Raw genomic sequence first — 23,874 nt, 5'->3', positions numbered from 1 at the left:
GTTGTTTTACAGACGGGTAAAAGGGCAAGGGCTGAAGCCCCCCTTTGATGTCTATGCGTGCACGTCCCTGCTGTTGCGTGTCCTCTTCACGCGCTCCGTCACGACGTCGCTGATAATTGTACTGTCACTTTTTACAGCGTGTGATGCGATTATCCTTCTGATGCTGCATACGACACGGGTCGGAATAAATCATCTCTTCTCGTGGAAATGGAGGTCGACTCCAAGCGTGGTTGCTGCTGCATATTATTATTATTATGTATGCACCAGGATTAAAAAGCACACACGTCTCAACAGCATATATACAGTCGTAAACTTAAAAATGGTTATGGCTGGCTCTGAGGTCATAATGAGAAAGGGGGAAACCACACCGGAGGACAATCAAAAATAAGAATTTATTTTCCATACTTTAAATTAAATTAAATAATTTAATTTAATTGAAGCAATTAAATCAAAGTTTCCAAGTTGGCAGGGAAACATGCTGCCCAAAACCTTAGAACCGAAAACAAACAAAAGGGAGCTCTCCTGCAGCCTGTGGAGAAATGCAGATCTGAAGTGCTGTGAGAACACAGGTCTCTTGTAGCCCTTTCCACACGCAAAACGGCCCACAGCCGCGGACAGAAGAAGCTGTGACGTAAATCATTTCCGAGTTTTTAGACAGCTGGTGAATGGAAATTAAGCTCCACCTCCGCGGACGACTGACGCGGAGGAGAGCGTTTCCGGGAATCTGGCCGTCGCTCAAGTTGTCTACGGAAGTGGAGCTTCTTTTCCATCCACCAGCTGTCTAAAACCCCGGAAAAAGAAGTTGCGCGCAGCCGAGAACGTGCGCGGCTCTTTAGATAGTGCGGCAGCACCTTAAATAGTGTCTGGAGAGACAATGGTCAGGTGTCTCCCCTTCAACTCATCATCTCTGGCTCCACCATCCAATCCAGCACTGCATCAGAATGGATAAAGGCACAGCCACACAGAACCCCAGAGTAGACTGAAGGCCCAGGGGCATCAGAATGGATAAAGGCACAGCCACACAGAACCCCAGAGTAGACTGAAGGCCCAGGGGCTTCAGAATGGATAAAGGCACAGCCACACAGAACCCCAGAGTAGACTGAAGGCCCAGGGGGGCCGTCACAAAATCAATGTTTCAGTTTCACAGCTTCGGAATAACATCTTCTGAATAACACTGTCGACAGGCAAAAACCTCACACCTAAAAAACAAAACAAAATCACTATTTTTGGAAAATGTGTGAATTTTGAACCAATTAAAAGCTTGTGACTAAATAATAAGCACTTTGGATACATCGGGACACCAGGTTATGTCCTGAGAAGTTAATTATCTTGGACATATACAACCATATGAAGTTATTCAGAAGAGTTGTTCCCCGGGGGTCTGCTAATTTAATCATGGTGATTTGGCCGTACCCTCCCTCCTCGGAGTACTTGTGTCCGAAGGCCAGGATGTCCGAGGCGCGGCCGCTGCCGTCACACACCACCACGGGGACCGGGGGCGTGTCCCTGAGGTACTCCAGGACGATGGAGATCACGTTGGGACCGCCCTCCACGATCAGCGCCACCACGGGCACCCCCTGACCGATGCCTGGAGAGAGAGAGAGAGAGAGAGAGAGAGAGAGAGAGAGAGAGATACAGAGAGAGAGAGAGATTTGCTGAGATTTGGCCATGGCCAACTTGTGCTCAAGCAGAGCTCGCAAGTACTGCTACTAATTAATGCATATTACAACTGCTGTTCTGAATCCTTTAAACCCGTTATTGACTGTATACCAACGTTGAAACGTACCTTATTTATGTCACCATCAACAGCCAATAAGGGACCACCATTCTTACCCCGACATACATACATGCATACATGCTGTACATACTGCACATACATACATACATACATACATACTGTACATACATACATACTGTACATACATACATACATACATACATACATACATACATACATACATACATACCCAGCCGATCACCAAAGGTACCTTAGTTGCATCATCAAGAATGGTGGTCCCTGATTGGCCGGTGGACAACACAGACATACGCAGCTGATTACAATAATTTATGCTCTGCTCGAGCAAGTAACAAAATGTACAATTCTTCTGCTTTGCAAGCTATAGTTTTGAAAGCAACCAAAGGTATGGCAACCCCATATCTCGCAAGTCTGATTGGACCCTACAAACCCTCCCGCACACTCAGATCAGCTAACACATTGAGGAGATAGTTGCACTTTGTCGCTGTCTGGTGAGAGCATCCTATGTCAAAAAAATAGATCACACCCGTGTGAAGTGAGGGGTGCTCTTATCATTATACATCATCATACATCATCTCATGAACACTTTATGTGATTTGTTAATAGCTGATTTGCTCGTCTACATATGACGTACATTTTCCTTTCATTGTCAATGGCGTTTAATGTTTGCGTTGCCACAAATGTACGTTATATTTGAGGCACATGTGACCTAATTTCCCCTTTCATTGAACTGAATTCATACAAAAAAAAAACCAACATGCACTAGTGAAAAAACCCAACATGCAGTAGTGAAAAAACCCAACATGCATTAGTGAAAAAACCCAACATGCAGTAGTGAAAAAACCCAACATGCAGTAGTGAAAAAACCCAACATGCATTAGTGAAAAAACCCAACATGCAGTAGTGAAAAAAACCAACATGCAGTAGTGAAAAAACCCAACATGCAGTAGTGAAAAAAGGGTTACAAAAATCGTGGGATAAAACTGAGTGACTGAGAGTGACAGTGGGACGCGTAGAAATTTCACCTGATTCACACCACCTTCCAATTATTTTGGAGGGAGGGGGAGCTTTTACTTCTTTACAAAAAGAACAGGCAGACAAAGAAAACCCACACCCACCCGCCTATATGCACTGTGGTCCCCGTCTGTGTGGGCGTGCTCGCTTGGTGCGTGCATGCGTGCAGTGCGTGCGTGCAGTGCGTGCGTGCATGCAATGCGTGCGTGCAGTGCCGGATGAAATGAAGATAAGGAGGTCGTTGCAAGTCATTTTAACGTGTGGGAGAGATAAGGAGCATGGGTGGAAATTAATTGTAACAAAGATAAGGAACAACCCGGCATATAAACAAACATTATGAAGGCGGACGCCTTTTTTATTCAAATCCACTTCTGCCACTTCAGACTGTCGCTCTACGTTTTATCCTTTAAAACATTGTACATGTCATAATTGGAAATACTCCAGTAAAGTACAAAAAAAACTCCTAAAAAGTTTACATTTAGGCCTGACGTCGGAATTTAAAAAAATGTCTTCTAAATCATGACAATTTTGCTATCACAATGCTCCTGTATTGTATAGCGTTGCAGTGCACAGCACACACACGCCTTAAACACATGTGAATTACAATTGCTGTTATACTGGAACGCAAGCAAACAAAGCCCAGTGATCCTACCACGGTGGACAGCATCGATCTGTTGAAGTTAACACATTTTGGGCGGGAACCCCTTTTGGTGTTTTAAACATTATGTTATAATTTAGCTATTGGAAAATAGCAGATCTACAAGCTCATAGCGCGCCACTCGGTGGCGCCCTATGAGCTTGTAGATCTGCTATTTTTGAGAAATCGTGAAAATGTGGAGCAATTATTTCAATATATATTATTTCAGAGTGAACGTTTTTAACTCAAATCTTTGCTTCTGGATCTTTCAGATGGGGGTCGGCGGCCAAATACATATACTTTTTGGGGTTCTTGACATGAAATATTGAGCACCACTGATATAGAAACATTTCAGAAAATTTGTGTCATGATTTATCAAGACATTTTTAAATTTCGATGTCAGGCCAAAATGGGTTAAACAAACAGTCCTCCTGTCTCCAAGTCAATAACATTTCAGCTTTTTTGTTGATTAAAAAACTCTTCATTCATAGCCGGACGATAGATGGATATTTATTCATATACACTCACTGATGATATCGATAGAATAGAATATGCAGCAGATGTTACCTCAGTCAGACCAAAGCTGATGGATAGAGTAAATATAGGGTCTATTTATTGTTTGTGCACATGAACCGAAGACTCGCTGCACACAGATGGACGGACACACAGACAGGGTGCAAACCACTCTCTCTCCCCATGCCTTTGACAGGGTGGCAGGGACATGCACACAGACATCAAAGGGGGCTTCAGCCCCTGCCCTTTCCAGACCACAAATGCAGCATTTACTACATGGTGAAAGAAATGCAAAATGTCCCTCCTCTCCTTCTGCCATTGCAAAATAAATCACACACTATTAGAAGTAATTACTAATAATGACCTGGTGGGGTTGGCACACAGCCATCCATCCATCCATCCATCCATCCATCCATCCATCCATTCATCCAACCAGGGGGGGGGGGGGGGGGGTTGTACTTCACTGCCAACATTGACACGCTCACCTCATCTAACTCTGGTTTTCTCCTTAATGGTTCTGCACTGTCACACATTGTAATTCTCTCTCTCTCTCTCTCTTTCTCTCTCTCTCTCTGGTGCTCAATATTTCATGTCAAGGACCCCAACATGTATATGTAACTGCATGGCCACGACCCCTATTTGAAAATAAGTCGTTCCAGGGACTCCCCCCAGAAGCAAATATTTTAGCGTTCGCTCTGAATTTGTGGCACATTTTCAAGATTTGTCAAAAATAGCAGATCTACAAGCTCGTAGCGTGGCACTCAGTGCCGTGCTATGAGCTTGTATATATGCTATTTTTCAATAGCTAAAGCATAACATATAGTGCTTAAAACACCAAAAGGGGTTCGCATACTGAATAGGATAATATCGTATCAGTCCCAAAAAACCCGATGGGAGCACCTCTAGTTCTAAGATGACCCAATGTTACTCTGCGTAGAGAAAGCTGGAGTTGGAAATACATTGTTTTCAAATAAGAGCTATTTTAAGCATGTGTGCACCATGACACCTGTTTTAAAGTATTGTACAGTAACAACTAAAGTCTCTTTAATGTGTATGTTGTGCTGCCTATTACTACAAAACAATCTAAAATAAAAGGGATTTAAGATCATTAAAGCTGGGCTCTTGCCAATGCATTTCTGCCTACTTCCGGTCCAGGACTTGTCCCAGTTGGTTGTCACCACGCTCAATAGAAGTCTATGTAGGAGAGCCACCATTGGACTGAAGCCCCATGAAGTGACCAATAGAAGTCTATATGTAGGAGAGCCACCATTGGACTGAAGCCCCATGAAGTGACCAATAGAAGTCTATGTAGGAGAGCCACCATTGGACTGAAGCCCCATGAAGTGACCAATATAAGTCTATGTAGGAGAGCGCCATTGGACTGAAGCCCCATGAAGTGACCAATATAAGTCTATGTAGGAGAGCGCCATTGGACTGAAGCCCCATGAAGTGACCAATAGAAGTCTATGTAGGAGAGCCACCATTGGACTGGCCCCATGAAGTGACCAATATAAGTCTATGTGGCTATCTTGGCTACCTTAAGAGAGTCATAGTTACTCCCGCCGTTTACCCGTCGCTTGTACTGTCTTGGGAGCCGGCGAAGTCGAGGCGCGAAGCGCCGAGGCTGAGCCGGCGACCCGCGTCCCCTCCCTCACTAACTAAACCACCGTGCCGTGGCGGACTCCGGGTTTAGCCCCCGCACGTCGAGGGCCCCGGAGTCCCCTCGGCTCCCATAACCGACCCCCCCGCACTCGGGGGGCGCGACTCGGACCGGAATCGCCTCCCGGTCCTGCCCAAGGACCGAATGGCATCTACGCAAATGTGTCGGAGCTGGCTGTCAGGAGGGACCCTTCCCTTACCACGATCTTCCTTCCACCACCACGGCTCCACGGGTCCCGGGTCACGCCCGAGCTCCCGCCGGCTTGCGCCGCGCCGCCAAGACAACCAGAGTTCCTGTCCGGACGTCTCGCTATGAATTTACTGTTCTGGATAATTTGCATCCACTATGCACGGGTTCCGGGCAGAACACCCTTTCCCCTATTCTGCCTAGGGGTATACATAAGTTGCCCCTCACTGGCCTGCCCCGGGAGCGTGTCGGCGCTCGTGCAGCGGGGACCTTCTGTCCTTTTACACCGTTCTTTATCCTCGGGAACGTCTATGCCCCAGCCAGGACTCTGCGCCCGAGTCGCACACGGGTGTGCATTTTTAGTAGGTGTTGGTAGTAAGAATCAGTGATCTTCATAACGGGATTCTTTTCCAACACTGTATGACCTTGTATATCTCTCACGAGCATGCCCCGGAGGGCAGCCCACATGCCAAGTTCCGCGCCCATTAGAATAGCGGGTCTGTTCGACCCTACTTAGTCACTTGCCCATTTCACACTCAGATTAATATGTCCCGGGGGCTCTTCGTCAATTCCGTTTTTGAGCGGGGTACACCCCCTAGAGGGTCTCCCGTGACTCGTGTTTCTTTGAAATTCCCGCGCACTCATGCAACTCGTCAATTCCGTTTTTGAGCGGGGTACACCCCCTAGAGGGTCTCCCGTGACTCATGTTTCTTTGAAATTCCCGCGCACTCATGCAACTCGTCAATTCCGTTTTTGAGCGGGGTACACCCCCTAAAGGGTCTCCCGTGACTCGTGTTTCTTTGAAATTCCCGCGCACTCATGCAACTCGTCAATTCCGTTTTTGAGCGGGGTACACCCCCTAGAGGGTCTCCCGTGACTCATGTTTCTTTGAAATTCCCGCGCACTCATGCAACTCGTCAATTCCGTTTTTGAGCGGGGTACACCCCCTAGAGGGTCTCCCGCGACTCATGAACTGTTTCACCCTCCCGAGCTTGATGGGTTCCACCAACTCCGGGATGCATGTCAGACAGTCGGATTCCCCTGGTCCGCACCAGTTCTAAGTCAGCTGCTAGGCGTCAGCCGAGGCAGCCCGGCGAGGCGACGCGCGGACGAGCCGCGCGCGCCCGCGCCGGGAACCGTAGCTGAGGAGATCCGCGAGTAGGGCCCGGCGCGCGTCCAGAGTCGCCGCCAACCGCCGCCGCCCGGCCCGCGCGGACCCGCGGCCCTCGCGGGGCGGACAACAGCCGCGCGCCCGCCGGCCACCGCCGCGCCGCGCCCGCGAACGGGACACTGCGCGGGGCCACCGCCAGACACGCGACCGCCGCCGACACCCGCTCGGGACCGCGGACGCGCGGGAGGCAACGGGGCGACCGCTCCTCCAGCCGCGGCGCGAGCCCAGGCCCGCTTCGCTCCCCAGCCCGACCGACCCAGCCCTTAGAGCCAATCCTTATCCCGAAGTTACGGATCTGACTTGCCGACTTCCCTTACCCGCCTTGTTCTAACATGCCAGAGGCTGTTCACCTTGGAGACCGCCATTGGACTGAAGCCCCATGAAGTGACCAATAGAAGTCTATATGTAGGAGAGCCGCCATTGGACTGAAGCCCCATGAAGTGAACACAGTTTGCGTAACTGTCAATATATCTAAGGCTCTGGTTAGCCTAATAACTCCCCCAGGAGTATTCCACTTCAGGGAATTTCCAGGATTAATCGTACTGATTTTGGAGACCCGAACCATGGCTTTTCCTCAGAACCGCAAGCCGTTGGCCATAAATAATTCAGTCTTCTTCACACACACACAAATCAATGAGGCTTCCACTTGGCTTCTAATGCCTGTATAGAACGGCTCTTTTCCTGCATGGTTAAAAGTCACGGCCAGCCCGTTGATCCTGTCCGGTTCACTTGAGCGTGACACTGCGGTCACATTAACAACGGGCGACACACACGCACACACACAACACACTCCCCTGGATGTAAATCCCTCCGAGAGCTAGAGAAGGGGTGGCACGATGGAGAGGACCACTGTAGTTTTAGGGCCACATTGCATAGCCCAGTGGTTCATGCAAACCACGCGTTGTGAGCTTGTAGATCGGCTATTTTCACCAAGTGTAAAATCAGTCACTGTGACGGCATCAAGGCCCGCCAAAATACATTTTAGTCGACTAAATCAACTGTAGATTTAGTCGACTAAAATCTCATGACATTTAGTAAACTAAAAGTGTTGTGTTGAGATGTATGTCAGGTTTGGCTCGCTGTCGTTGCTGCCATTGGGTTGTTAACAACACACTGATGGAGAGTGTGGATCTGACCCCACTTAAGATCTCATCCACAACACCTCACACACTCTCTCTCTCACGCCCATCCGCGCACGCACACTCTCACACCCACACACCCACAAACACACCCACTCTCGCGCACGCACGCTCTCACACCCACACACACGCACACACTCACACACACGCACACACTCACACACACCCACAAACACACCCACTCTCGCAGATACATACACACACTCACGCGCACACACACACACGCAGTCGCGCACACACGCACTCCCCCGACAGCCATGAAAAATGAAAAACACGAATGTGTAAAGTGCATAGCGTGTGTAAAACGTCTTGTGAAGAATGCAGTGTGACACTTGCCATGCGCTTGGATTCTTAATTTGAAGCCAACAATAGGGTTTTCCCACAGTGTGTGTGGGAGGGTGTGTGTCACTGTCAAAGACAATGATGGGCAAGAGAGGAGAGAGAGTGACTTAGTTAAAAACGTTCGCTGTGAAAGAATATATTATATATTCAATGATTTGCACTCCATTTTCACAATTTTTCAATAGCTAAAGCATAACAATGCTAATGACACCAAAATGGGTTCCCGCCCTCAGTGAAGTTGTGTGTAGTTTAGAGAGCGTATATAGACTCATTGACACCTCAATACAAACAAGCACTTTAGCTTAAAATATGCTTCAACGTGCAGTCTGGGACCCCCGGGGGGTCCTCAGTGTTAAAAAACTTTGGACATGAGGCTCCCACCCAACAGAGACAATGACCAGATGCAGGTCTCTCTCTCTCTCTCTCTCTCAAACAGCATCACAAAGTGTTGTAATTTCAATGCTTAGAATGTACACCTGCTGCCCATGAGCCCAACGGCAAGGAGCGCACGAGAGAGATAGAGAGAGAGAGAGAGAGAGAGAGAGAGAGAGAGAGAGAGAGAGATAGAGAGAGAGAGAGAGAGAGAGAGAGAGATGATAAAGCATATCCATTCTCATTACACTCCACTCCCAACAAAGGAAACCGTCCTCTCAATTTAGTGTGAAGACAACGAGGTGCTCATCGATGCCTGCACATTCATCCAGGCATTATAGGGCTGTGAATCTTTGGGAACGATTTTCTTTTAAATTCTAAAGCATTTTTTTTTTTTTCAGATTCAAAATGATTCTCGATTCAATACTACAATACAATACAGCTGTGCTTAACTGAAGAAACTAGTACTGACTACAGTTACTTGAAAATGACTGAAGACATGATAGGTCCTCATTCACAAAGGAGAAATACAGGCCGTATAGCCCTGGGCTCTGAGGGCAGCGCTGCTCCTGTGTACGTTTGTAATATCTTTGCCCCCCTCCCCCTGCACACCACACGAATACATATTTTGGGGGTCGGGGGAAAATACTGAGGACATGTCCTTGGTGTCCTCAGTGGTAGCTAAGGGCGTGCTGCTGACAACGCATTACCGTAACAGCTTCTAATACACAGTAGTGAATAATTGGCAGGAGGAGAGGCGTGGAAGACTGGTGAGAGGAGGACAGAGGACGAGGACGAGGAGGAGATTTAAACACTAATGTCCTCCTTGACCTGCTATAGTGTGCCGTTTGGCCCTGGAAAAGTGCTGGCGAAACCCCATTGTCTCGTTACAGTCGCACTACAGTCAACAACGCTATGTGCTGCTCACGCACATGCGCGCACAAGTGTGTGTGCTCGCGTGCTTGTGTGTGGGTCACCTTCAGCGACCCGCTCGCCTTGATATTTCATTAATCGCATATACAGTATACATAGTGATTAATGTACATAAAAGATGAAGGACACTGCACTTACAGGGTAATTGAATTGTAAAGCCATATGAGGCGTCGGCCGGTTAGCCGAGGCACTGACCTCCTCCGGGCGCAACAAGCAGAACTTTACAGCGCCTGGTTAGCCGAGGCACTGACCTCCACCGGGCTCAAGAAGCAGAACTTTACAGCGCCTGGTTAGCCGAGGCACTGACCTCCACCGGGCGCAACAAGCAGAACTTTACAGCGCCTGGTTAGCCGAGGCACTGACCTCCACCGGGCGCAACAAGCAGAACTTTACAGCGCCTGGTTAGCCGAGGCACTGACCTCCACCGGGCGCAACAAGCAGAACTTTACAGCGCCTGGTTAGCCGAGGCACTGACCTCCACCGGGCGCAACAAGCAGAACTTTACAGCGCCTGGTTAGCCGAGGCACTGACCTCCACCGGGCGCAAAAAGCAGAACTTTACAGCGCCTGGTTAGCCGAGGCACTGACCTCCACCGGGCGCAACAAGCAGAACTTTACAGCGCCTGGTTAGCCGAGGCACTGACCTCCACCGGGCGCAACAAGCAGAACTTTACAGCGCCTGGTTAGCCGAGGCACTGACCTCCACCGGGCGCAACAAGCAGAACTTTACAGCAAGTTTTTACTGGACTGTATGTTGCCGATGCATCGCTCTACTCTGCAGTTATTGTGCTGTACGGTATGTCCTGTGCTGTCGTGCATCAGTGTTTCACAAACACGTTCATGGCAAGGACCCCACACATTGATAATAATTTGGCCATATGGCTTATGGTCACATACTTGAAAAAGAGGGTGAAAACAGTACATATACTATCTGCTGTTGGTTGCGGTTTATTTTCCTCTATACAGCTTTCGTCCACACAACGTCTCATATTTGACATTGACAATGAAAGGAGACATTAGGTCAAACTAGAGCGGTGCCAGGTTGGGCACTGGCCTACATGGAACGATGCAAGTTGGAAATGCATGAGACTTGGCGAATGTATAGATAGTTCGCCAAATATGACGTAAATTTGTGGCAACACAAACACTAAATGCCATTGACAATGAAGGGAAATGTACGTCATATGTAGACGAGCAAATCGGCTAACCAATCACATTAATTCAGTTGAGATGATGTATGATTATGTATAATGCCTGCCTGCCCGTCTGCCCGCCCGCCCGCCTGCCTGCCTACCTGCCTACCTACCTGCCTACCTGCCTACCTACCTGCCAGCCTACCTACCTGCCTACCTAGTACCTACCTACCTGCCTACCTGCCAGCCTGCCTACCTGCCTACCTACCTGCCTACCTGCCTGCCTACCTGCCTACCTGCCAACCGATGAGGATTTGCACAAGCATGCTTCACAACGACAAATAGACAAATAGACAATGTGTGACAAATAGAACTGTCCAGCTGGCCAGAAAATGGGTTGGTCTAAACTCACACTCCACACGAGACATACTCTTCCATTCATATGGCGAAGGAGGGCTGGGGGTCCCAAATGTAGAGTGGATTTATGCAGCAACACGGCTAAGCCACCTACTACACTCAATAATGATGATGGAACCATCAGATAAATGGCCTGCAGGTCATCACTCCTACTGGAGGAGGAAGGTAGGAAGGTACCCCTGGCTGCTGCAGAGTGCAGACCAGAATAACTTCCTTCAGGAGGAAGGTACCCCTGGCTGCTGCAGACAAGAATAACTTCCTGGGCTTTAGGAGGAAAGACTCTGGGGAAACTGGACTCACACGCCAAGGGCTTCGGGGTCTGGTCTGATTGGCCAGATCTCAACGACCTTTGCTATCGGACAGCATTTTCGGACAGCGAAAATGTGCCCATCTCTTATGGATTAATTACAGACTCCAGCGTGGTAGTGAAGGCTACCCTCACCCACCAGGGAGCAGACACTAGACTACAGGAAGAAACGGCAAGAAGGGTTCTGCTTAGCACGAAACAGACTGAAGCCAGAGAACATTGGCGTGGCCTTCGACTGCAGGGAAAGTTGGCCTGTGTTGATTCAGCTGATCACTCTGTTTCACATTCCATGTACAAAAATGCTGCTATTGGGGAGGATGTTCACGACTGCAAGTATTACCAACCAAGTACAATCTGTCAATCTGGTATCCCGACACCCAGGGCTCGACGCTTAGCATTTTTCCAAGTAGCACGTGTGCGCCTAAGTTGAAAAATCTAGTAGCACACAAATTATTTTAGGAGCACGATGAAAAATGATGTATTTTTAAGGGGCGCTAGCCCCTCCTATATACAGCCTTTGTCCCCACACATCTAAAAATGAGCCATTGACAATCAACAGAGAAATTACGTCAAAATTCTGCTAAATATGACATAAATTAAACGCCATTGACATTGAAGGGACAATGTATGTCATATGTAAACGAGCAAATCAGCTAACCAATCACAGGCAACAGGCATTCTGATTGGCCAGTATGAGATGATACCTGATGATGTATGATGACAAGAGCGCCCCTCACTTAACATGGGTGTGATTTTTCTTTAATGAAGTGATATGAGGTAGGGGTGGAAAATAATATGTCAAAATATTATATCACTATCTTTTCAGCAATTATCACAAAATAGTGATATTCATCATGATATCATTGTTACTTGCGCAAGCAGAGCGCGCAAGTAATAATTTCGCCCGGTCTCTTCCGCCGTGACAGCTGTCCCGCCATTCGATGTTTATGCAGAAAAACATTAAATCTGTGCCTGTTTTGCTGGGACCAAACGACCACAAATGACCATATCTCTTACGTCATCATTTATCGCTAGTCATACGTATACTATATACATAATCAGTAAAAATAAAATAGCAACTTGTGCCTGATCTGCTGGGACCAGAGTACGTGGTGTGTATATGTATGACTAGCTCTTAATGTTTGTGTTATAGTTGCTCTGGCCTCTGTCCTACTGCCACCTACTGTCCGTTTATTATATTACACAGTGGGTGAAAAAAAACACACCCCTTAAGACTAAACCACACCCATCAGAGGTGTGGCTTCTAGAGGTTCCTAGGTACCTCTAGGTGTCAGGCCGGTACTAAGGAAGGGAACACCACTGTAGGTGGCAGTAGTACAGAGGCCAGAGAACTATAACACAAACACACATGGAATGGGAAATAGAGGGGGGGGGAAATGGTAGGGTTTTCATTTTTGGTATTTCACTACAGATGATTGTACGCAACAACAAGTATAGCATTGTGTGTTTGAGCTGACAGGCCCTTTTTGATGTCAATCAATCAAGTCATCTCAGGTCATCTCAAGCGGCAGATGCAAAAATAGTTTTTATATTAAAATTATATATATTTTTTTAGGGCCATGTCATGTGGTCTAACTGCAAAGCCTTTGTGATCTATACTGGTAGATCCTGATCTACCTTTTGGGCACCGCTTAACGTCAGATCAGCGGTTTTGTCGGCCAGCGCCAAAAATGCTCCCTGAGCAAATACCGGGCAGTGTGTATGAGCCATAACGTGTTGACTACACTACACTACACTAATAAGGACACATAATAACAACTAATAACCCATCCGTTACTACATGTGGAGTCAACTCCCGCAATTTCCTTCTTCCCATAGTGCGCGGCAACGTAACTCTGGGATGAGCGGCCGCGTAATTCTAGTGTATAAACATTCAAGAATGTTACCAGATTGGTTTAGCTGTACATGCGATGTCTTTGCTAACATCCCAAATACACCTGATGTTGTCTTTGTTGACATGACACCAGTCACAAGGAGGTCCTGATTCTGGAAGTGGGCTGTGTTTTTGATTTGTACATGGACCAGGGATTCCAAGATAAACATTCCAAGTATCAACCATTACTTGGAAGTATAACAAACCTGGGGTATCGCTGTAGATTTGCCATACTGATATTCGGAAGCCTGGGCCATGTGCATAAAGCCTGTGAATAGCTAAGAATAGCTGGCATGACAAAAAGCAAAGCCAAACAACTTGCCAAATACTGTTCTGTTTCGGCTGTTATAGGCAGTTTGTCTGTGTGGAGGAGGAGGTGCGATGTGTATCCGTAAGTGAACATGAACTGTCAACCCTGTTATATTTGTTTCCTTGTACAATTGATTGTAATTTGTGGATTCAAATAAAGAAATCGAAATGTGTGCGTGCGTGCAAAACAACATCATGGCAGTTTAATATCTGCATTTTTTTTAATAAAGTGGTAAATTTTAGGAAAACATTAAAGCATTGCTGTGTCAAATGATATACTGTACTACCCCACAAGTGTTAATTGTCAAATATTAGAGGCATAAATTGTTTAGACGAGGGAAATTGTGTGTCTTATCTGGGTTTACTTGGTTGAGTTTATCTCTCACATGAGGGATGTTTCTGTATTTACCCTGCAGGACGTGACCAAATAACTAATACAAGTACCGTACTTAAAGGACCACTTCACCACTTTTCAACCTATCTTCATATAATTGGTCCTCACTAATGTTCATGATAAAATAGCACCATTTTGTTCTACTCAGTCTGTGTCTCATAGGAGGGCTGTGGGCAGTTCAGAAACATGTCAACCAGTGACATCATCAATGGGGAAACCAAGCTAATAGAAACTGCAGGCTTCCTATTCCTGAAAAGTTGCAATACGAAAATGGAAGCCATTGTTCTCACGATAATAAAAATCTATAAAATTCTGCCTAACGATGATGTCACTGGTGGACAGGTTTCTGAACTGCCCACAGCCCTCCTATGAGACACAGACAGAGAAAATGTGGTATTTTAACAACATTAGTGAGGATCAATTAACAAAGATAGGTTGAAAAGTGGTGAAGTGGTCCTTTAAGTACGGTACTTGTATTAGTTATTTGGTCACGTCCCAATGGAAAGCTGCAGGGTAAATACAGAAACATCCCTCATGTGAGAGATAAACTCAACCAAGTAAACCCAGATAAGACACACAATTTCCCTCGTCTTCACAATTTATGCCTCTAATATTTGCCAATTAACACTCGTGGGGTAGTACAGTATATCATTTGACACAGCAATGCTTTAATGTTTTCCTAAAAGTTACCACTAAAAAAAAGTGCAGATATTAAACTGCCATGATGTTGGTTTGCACGCACGCACGCACTAGGCATGTGGAAAATAATCGATACGTATCGATACATACGTGCGTGATGCGAGTGCATTGGTTCATTCACTGTGTATCGGATACAATTGACGGGTGAAATCTCGATGCATCGTTCGCGGAGTGCTTGCATCGGTAAAATCCATGGTTGCACCGGATTTCACCGGTTGTATTTCACCCTAAACTGTGTTTCCGAGGTGCATTGAACGTACCATCAGAAAAGGAAGAAAAAAAAGGTCTCTCGCAGCGCACACACAGTGAACAGAAGCTACCCTACGACGGTGCAAAGTAGACACGTTGGGACTGTGAGACAACAGACTATAAAGAGCACCTGCGACTAACAGAAGTGAGCCCCACGCATTAAACAAGAGAAGCACCACCTTTAGCTTTATAAAATAGCTGTCCGAGGAGCAGCGGCATCAACTCCGCGGGTGCTCAGGAGCAGAAGCACCCACAGGCAAAATAATAAGCCAATATCAATATGCAGTATATGCACCCACTGTCCACTGAAATTTCCCTTCCCCAGTGGTCATGTTGTCATGCACGTAGTCACATACCTTTACGGGGGGTTGGGGGCGCTTGGGCCAAGATAGGTGTTGGGCAGCCGCCCATGGGCATTCAAATGCTAATAAGGTGGCTTTTGTTCTGCTGCCAGGTAGAGAGTATAAATGATGCATACAGTACAGTACATGATTTATTTCCATTTGACTACGATGATGAAGCCACCTCCAGCCAAGAAGAGATTCGTTCAGTCCATGCTACAATTCGGCGCCGCCGCCGCCGGCTAAAACACACCCTAACTAGTCCTTAATATCTACGGAAAACCCACCAATAAGCCCTTATCCAACACAAATTAACTAATTTTTCTCAAGCCGCACAATTTCACTGGAGCGCAGCGCTTATATGCACGCAGACAGCACTTTTTGCCCGTTGCGCAAAACGTTGATATCTAACTTTGGCTATAATCAGCCAAATCTCAGCCGATTGGTATAATTCCAAATGGTATACACTCAATGAAATGTATATTTTCCATTTTTCATGGGTGTATAAGTCATAAAGCCAGAGAAAGGAGAGATATGGTAGGGGAAGCACTAAGCCCTGTTAGCCATGCAGCCTATATGTTTCATGAGCTGTGGTGGCTTGCACTCTCTCAATTAGGGATTTAGTGGTTAATTTCACTGATGTGTACAACCTTTATTCAAATAGTTGCAAATGTATTAATTCAAAAACTGAGCATGTATGTTTGATATAAGGCCAAGCCTCATTTGAAAGAATATATTCAGAGTATACTCTTCATTAGCAAACTGTAAATAAAGTACCAAACGTGGGCACTCACTGACGTTATAAGAAGATAACGCCCCTGCCGAGGAGCTTTGTCCGTCGATCAGTTGACTTTTCACTGTAGTGCTGCGTGCTGGAAATGATCCACACTCCACAGCTGTTCTTGCTGATTATCCGACGCGAATCTGCGTCACGATCATCAATTTGTAATTAAAGAAAGCTTCTGCAGTCTGCACACACGTGTACAACAACAACAATGCCACAGCTGGGTGTACTGCTTGCGTTTAAAGTAGTTTACAACCGTTTCACAACTTTCCACTGTCCAGCTTTCCCCTGCTGTTCTCTGGGATAGATAGAAGCCTTATTTATATTCTGCAGCAAGACGGTGTCGCACGCCTAAAATTGCAGATCCACAAGCTCACAGCGGGGCGTGGATGAGACGCGTTGTTTGTGAGCTTGTACATCTGCTATGTATTTAAAACGTTAATAATACATGCAGGCCAGGGTCTTCAATGTTTTTCAGGTCAAGCCAAGGACCACTTAGCTGAGGAAATTATATTATAAAACTGTGTTGCAGATTAAACTAGACATAGACTTGTTTGACAGCACTACGAGTGTGACCTGTAATTTTTGTTTTGTTTATTTGTATTTTTTCTATTTATGTTGGTAATTAAATAACGATATGCTATTACATTTCAATCTCTTGAACCCTCTATACTCAAAACCTCAAATTGACCTTTGAGATATAATAATTATAGCCTATGATTATTAGTAATCTAACAATTCCACAATAACCAGCAGAGAGAAGACCCTTTGTTTACTTACAGAATTCTATAAGTTGGGTTGTTTGAGATGCAGAGATATAATACTAACCTACAGTAAAACAATAAATTGCTTTGAATTGAAATGTAATGCATTTTTACATGTTTTGTGAAATCAATAGAGCTTTAATATAAATCCTTTCTATTGTGTTGAATCGCCATCAAATCGCATCGTATCGCATCGTATCGCAATGTCCAGAATTGAATCGCATCGTATCGGGAAGAGGGTGAATCGTATCGCATCGTATCGCCAGGAGATTCCATCTATCGCTAAAGTATCGTATCGCTGGCAGTGCATCGAGATGCATATCTAATCGTGAGATGAGACGAGATGCACATGCCTAACCCTAACCCTAACCCGTCTTTATTTGAATCCACAAATTACAATCAATTTTACAAGGAAACAAATATAACGGGTTGACAGTTCATGTTCACTTAGGGATGCCTTCCAAATCCAAGACAGTTTTCTGAAAAACCCCATGTTTCTATGTCAGTCGTTCTCAAACATTTTCATATCAAGGACCCCAAAAAACATCTGCATTTGGCCGCCGACCCCCATCTGAAAATATGTTGTTCCATATGTTGTTGTCCCCCCCCCCCAGAAGCAAAGATTCAAGTTAAAAACGTTCGATCTGAAAGAATATATACTCAAAGACATTTTCAAAAGCAGCTGATCTACAAGCTCGTAGCGCAGCTTGTAGATCTGCTATTTTTCAATGGCTAAAGTAGAACAGAATGCCTAAGACACCAAAAGGGGTTCCCTCCCGAAATGGATTAAAAATTAAACTTTTTAGTTGTTGTAAAAAGATAAAGCGTATAAAGCTACACAGCTGACAACAGAGTCTGCAGTAGTAGAGGTGGATTTGAATAAAAAAGGCATTGCATTAATTGTGTCCGCCTCATAATGTTTGTTTATATAACGGGTTGTTCCTTATCTTTGTAACAATTAATTTCCACGCACACTCCATATCTCTCCCACACGTTAAAATGACTTGCAACGCCCTCCCTATCTTCATTTCACCCGGCGTGCTCGCACATCTATTTCATAATGGTTTTTACTCGATTATTAAAACAAAAAAAAATGTGCTTGATAACCGGTCATTTTAGGTTTAATTAGTTAGGTAATTTTAGGTAAAATGTCCGCGGAATATTCACTATCAAGCTGCAAAATCCAGGACTGTTCTCCACGGAATCCTGGGGGGAATCATTTGGCTTTAAATGGGATCACTGTGTCACTGGAGACAAAATCAAAAGGTTGAACTTTTCTATTGAGATGAAGGAGGCTTAAAAAAACCAATTACAGTTTCAATGTTCCAGTGCGGATATCAATCTCAGCCTTTTTTATTTTTGTTCTTTTTACTGCAGATACAACTCGCCCAGACAACAGGACCAGATTGTAAAAGCTCAATTCACCACTTGACTTCGTCTGCAGTAGAAATTCTAGACTTCGAGGGAAATTTTGTTATCGCAGCACAGCATAGTATGAATAAGTATAATTCAGTATAAGTATGAAGCGTGCGCGCGCACGCACACGCACACACACACACACACACACACACACACACACACACACACACACACACACACACACACACACACACACACAGTAAGCGGTGGTGTGAGGTTTTGCTTTTTTGTGTGAATAAAATGTTATTTCTTTTGTATGGTAGAGTATACTAAAATGTATTTTCAATTCTAGTTTTAACTATAACAACCTTGGTCCCCTATTGTAACCCTTATCCCTAAACATATTTGCCATTTTCAACTATTTAAAAAAACCTTTTAAAATAGTTAAAATAGCTGATCTACAAGCTAACAACGTGTAAATGTAGATTGGCTAGTTGAACTATTTAAAATGTATTTTCAAAATAGTAAAAAAAACGGCAAATATGTTTAGGGATAAGGGATAAGGGTGGCGCAAGATGGAGCCCATAGACTATATATAAGCTATAGAGAGCAGAAAGCCCCACTATTCATATCAATGGAAGCCCTGAGGCGAAATGGACATACTGGCCGAATGAAGGTATTGCAGTTGGCCCCAAACACATGAACGCACTGGTCCGTTGACTATCATTGTGCATGTTCACGATGACACGTGAACGCACCTGGAACGCACGTGGACGCGTGCAATGATAGTAAACGGCAGCGCGTTCATGTGTTTGTGGCCAATCCATCCCAGAATGCAATCTGTTCCTACCCGGAAGGACGAGTGAAATCGCCTCATGCGCTTTTGAGCAACTTAATGCAAGTGGATGGAAGGAGAATTCGGATGTCTTCTCTATTCATATATACTCTAAGGGAAGAACGCTCTACTTCAGCATTTTTTCGATTTGGACACCAACATGTGGTGTCCACAGTGCTAACGAGTGCTCCGTGTTAAAAACCCAGGTGTGCGGAGAAAACTCCCGTCTGCAGTTCCAGGTTTGGCCAGTAGAGTTTGGCATCTTCAACGTTGTCCTCTGGGTTAGCATGCTGCTACAGCGTGGCTACAGCTGGTTAGCATGCTGCTACAGCGTGGCTCCTGTTGGTTAGCATGCTGCTACAGCGTGGCTCCTGGTGGTTAGCATGCTGCTACAGCGGGGCTCCTGTTGGTTAGCATGCTGCTACAGCGGGGCTCCTGTTGGTTAGCATGCTGCTACATTGTGGCTCCTGTTGGTTAGCATGCTGCTACAGCGTGGCGCCTGTTGGTTAGCATGCTGCTACAGCGTGGCTCCTGTCGGTTAGCATGCTGCTACAGTGTGGCTCCTGTTGGTTAGCATGCTGCTACAGCGTGGCGCCTGTTGGTTAGCATGCTGCTACAGCGGGGCTCCTGTTGGTTAGCATGCTGCTACATTGTGGCTCCTGTTGGTTAGCATGCTGCTACAGCGTGGCGCCTGTTGGTTAGCATGCTGCTACAGCGTGGCTCCTGTCGGTTAGCATGCTGCTACAGTGTGGCTCCTGTTGGTTAGCATGCTGCTACAGCGTGGCGCCTGTTGGTTAGCATGCTGCTACAGTGTGGCTCCTGTTGGTTAGCATGCTGCTACAGCGTGGCGCCTGTTGGTTAGCATGCTGCTACAGCTGGTTAGCATGCTGCTACAGTGTGGCACCTGTTGGTTAGCATGCTGCTACAGCGTGGCGCCTGTTGGTTAGCATGCTGCTACAGTTAGTTAGCATGCTGCTACAGCGTGGCGCCTGTTGGTTAGCATGCTGCTACAGTTGGTTAGCATGCTGCTACAGCTGGTTAGCATGCTGCTACAGTGTGGCGCCTGTTGGTTAGCATGCTGCTACAGTTGGTTAGCATGCTGCTACAGCTGGTTAGCATGCTGCTACAGCTGGTTAGCATGCTGCTACAGTGGCTCCTGTTGGTTAGCATGCTGCTACAGTTGGTTAGCATGCTGCTACAGTGTGGCTCCTGTTGGTTAGCATGCTGCTACAGTTGGTTAGCATGCTGCTACAGCTGGTTAGCATGCTGCTACAGTGTGGCACCTGTTGGTTAGCATGCTGCTACAGCTGGTTAGCATGCTGCTACAGCGTGGTGCCTGTTGGTTAGCATGCTGCTACAGTTGGTTAGCATGCTGCTACAGCTGGTTAGCATGCTGCTACAGCGTGGCTCCTGTTGGTTAGCATGCTGCTACAGCTGGTTAGCATGCTGCTATACAGTGTGGCTCCTGTTGGTTAGCATGCTGCTACATCTGGTTAGCATGCTGCTACAGCGTGGCTCCTGTTGGTTAGCATGCTGCTACAGTGTGGCTCCTGTCGTTAGCATGCTGCTACAGTGTGGTCTTGGTTAGCATGCTGCTACAGTGTGGCTCCTGTTGGTTAGCATGCTGCTACAGTGTGGCTCCTGTTGGTTAGCATGCTGCGACAGTGTGGCTCTTTGTTAGCATGCTGCTACAGTGTGGCTCCTGTCGTTAGCATGCTGCTAGAGCGTGGCTCCTGTTGGTTAGCATGCTGCTACAGTGTGGCTCTTTGTTAGCATGCTGCTACAGTGGGGCTCCTGTTGGTTAGCATGCTGCTACAGCGTGGCGCCTGTTGATTAGCATGCTGCTACAGTGTTGCTCCTGTTGGTTAGCATGCTGCTACAGCTGGTTAGCATGCTGCTAGAGCGTGGCTCCTGTTGGTTAGCATGCTGCTACAGCGTGGCTCCTGGGCGTCCCTTTGCCTGCCCAGCCCCTTTCGTATCAGCCCAGGCATAGGATGACAAAGGGAAGTCCACGGGTCACATGGCTGGACGATGACACACAGGAAGGCATCAGTGTTTTCATCCTCATTAGGTCAGTGTTTACCACACGTGAACGATGAGTGAGAGTGTGTGTGTGTGTGTGTGTGTGTGGTGCCAACGGGAGGAGCACAGCAACAAAGATCGCCCTCCCAGTCTGGTTTCCTCCCAAACACAAACAATTATTGTTGAGGGGCCCCTCCTATTTCCTATGTTTCGTGTGTCCTACACAGTCCAACAAACACATTGTACACATTGTACAGTTAACTTATATCGTTGCTGTGGGTGGAACTGGAAACCTCACATTCAGTAACACTACGCCAGCAGCAGCACAAAAAATTGTTCCATGTGACAGAGGGGTCAAATTTGAGCGGAAGTCGGGCCATATGGTAGAAATAGGTCAATAACTGTATGTTTAGGGATGTGTAAATGTGTCCAAAATGAAAATCGATTTGTATAATTCAATATTAACGATTAATCGATTAATCGTTTTTTTTTTGGGGGGGGGGGGGGGGGCTTTTTTTCTTTTTTCCATAAAAAAAAAAAAAAAATTATGAACCCTACAAATAAAATAAATCTTCCCCCCAAGGGGTACCCAAGTCAAAAAAGTTTGGGAACCCCTGATGTAGTTGATTAACAATAATTGTAACTCTTTAGTTAATAAGGGTTCATTTGGTTACTAACTCCATCTTTTAAATGAGGACCACTGGTGGTCCCTGGACCACTGTTGATCCAATTGATCACCATAGCAACCCCAGCCTAGGCCTGATTAGGTAAATTCCCAACACCTGCTAAATCCTCCAAACCTGTATCTTGATTGGAATCAATTTCCACTCAGTCATGCAGCTACACAGACACATCCCAGGCACACTTTGGTAGGCCTATAACCCTGTCCTGTTTGGATGACAATATTGCCTTTCCAACAGATTTTCATTTTTTTTTAAACAGGGAAAAGAAGAAAAAAAACGATTATCGATTATTAATTTTCATAATTGATTTCGGGTCCTATCAACGATAATCGATTAATCAATTAATCGGACCCAACCCTATGTATGTTGTGATGAAAAGACAGCTGAGCCAGAAAGCAAAGCTCTCTGTCTACCGAGCAATCTTCGCTCCTTCTCTCTCCTATAGTCGTGAAGTGTGGGTCATGACCGAAAGAATAAGGTCGCGAATACAAGCGGCCAAAATTAGTTTTCTCAGACGGGTGGCTGGCATCTCCCTTAGAGATAGGGTGAGAAGTTCAGTCACGCGAGAGAGACCCGGGGGAGAGCCGCTGCTTCTTCGCCTGGAAAGGAGCCAGCTTAAGTGGTTCGGGCATCTGTTTAGGATGCCTCTCGAGCATCTCCCTAGGGAGGTCCTCGATGCACGTCCCACTGGGAGGAGACCAAGGACCAGATGGAGCGGATTACATTGACTCACTGCCCTTGGAACGCTTCGGGATCCCCCACTGATGTTGCTATGGAGAGGCAAGTCTAGAGCTCTCTGGTGGAGCTGTTTCCCCCGCGACCCGACTACGGATAAGCGGTTGAACGGATGGACGGATGAATGGATAGGTCAACAATACAAATAATGCTAGTTTTGTGTCTTCATTTTTATTTCTTAATGGGTGGCCCCTAGACCCCCACCAAATGACCGGAACTACTTAATATTCACCAAAACCACACTGACAATCGATTAATACCTTTGCAACCACTATATTTTAACAGCAAGTATTTCCTACAACAAAAATCTGAACTAAACCCTTTAAGGTCAAACTGGGAGAAGATCAAAACAAAGTCTATGTTTACATGATCCCTGATCCCTCCGTGGGGCGTCGTCACGATGTGTACGACAGCAATCTTTTATCTCAGCTGCTGCTGCTGATCAGCCATCTGTATGAGCGGTCTCGTCTGGATTCATACCCCATCCTTGGCTGACCTGCAAAGTGCGTACCAGTACCATGTATCGTCTCGCACGCGTTATACATCACGTTGTGTGTGCGCGTACGTGTGCGCGTACGTGTGTGTGTGTGTGTGCGCGTGTGCGTGCGTGTATGTTGTGCGAGACATATTGTTTGCCGCCCTGCCACTGATTGTCTCTGCACAGGAGAGAGCAGGGATTAGCAGTCAGGTTCAGATAAGCTGTGAGTTCCACATAAAGGGAGTTCTGACTGAGATGAGAAATAAAGAGAAAGAGAGCTTGTTGAAGGCCCGAGGAGGGATTACACATGGAGAGCAGGGATAATATGAGGCTCATGGTCAGGGCTGTGATCACATGCAGCCCTGGTTGAACTGCTATACTGCTACTATACCGTTCATGGCTGGAAATAACTAAGTGCATTTACTCAAGTAACACTGCGTGAAAAGAGGAGTTAACGGGCTATACAGTGTCATATGGGCACTGTATTTTGCCCATAAACCTCAAGTTTAACGGGCATATACAGTTAATATGGGGGGGGTGACATGCAGTAAAGGACGTCGGGATCGGGAGTCGAACCCGCAGCACACTGCCAGACTGGATTACCAGCCAAGGTGCCTGGACCGCTGAGCCACGGCCCAGGCCAGATTTGTTTTTTAATGTATTTGCCACTGTTGTCCTGCATTTTTGCAATGAAAATAATTGTGTAAGTGTTGTTACTGTTGTTGTTACTGTTGTTGAGACCGAAGACA

General features: G+C 46.3%; 1 protein-coding gene across 1 annotated transcript in view; it reads right to left on the bottom strand.

Annotated features, from left to right (window-relative positions):
• trpm3 (transient receptor potential cation channel, subfamily M, member 3) overlaps window positions 1–23,874 on the bottom strand; it is a gene marked incomplete at both ends in the record, with an annotated part of 354,059 nt that overhangs the window by 136,757 nt on the left and 193,428 nt on the right. Inside the window, 1 exon segment of the mRNA XM_083783495.1 lies at window positions 1,414–1,588. Coding sequence (XP_083639621.1) covers window positions 1,414–1,588 — 175 coding nt within the window.

The sequence above is a fragment of the Protomyctophum parallelum genome (genome assembly GCF_964188405.1).
Source record: "Protomyctophum parallelum genome assembly, chromosome: 15".
NCBI classification, from domain to species: domain Eukaryota; kingdom Metazoa; phylum Chordata; class Actinopteri; order Myctophiformes; family Myctophidae; genus Protomyctophum; species Protomyctophum parallelum.
Note: the sequence above shows the minus strand (reverse complement) of the source record. Positions and strands in the feature narration are given on the sequence as shown.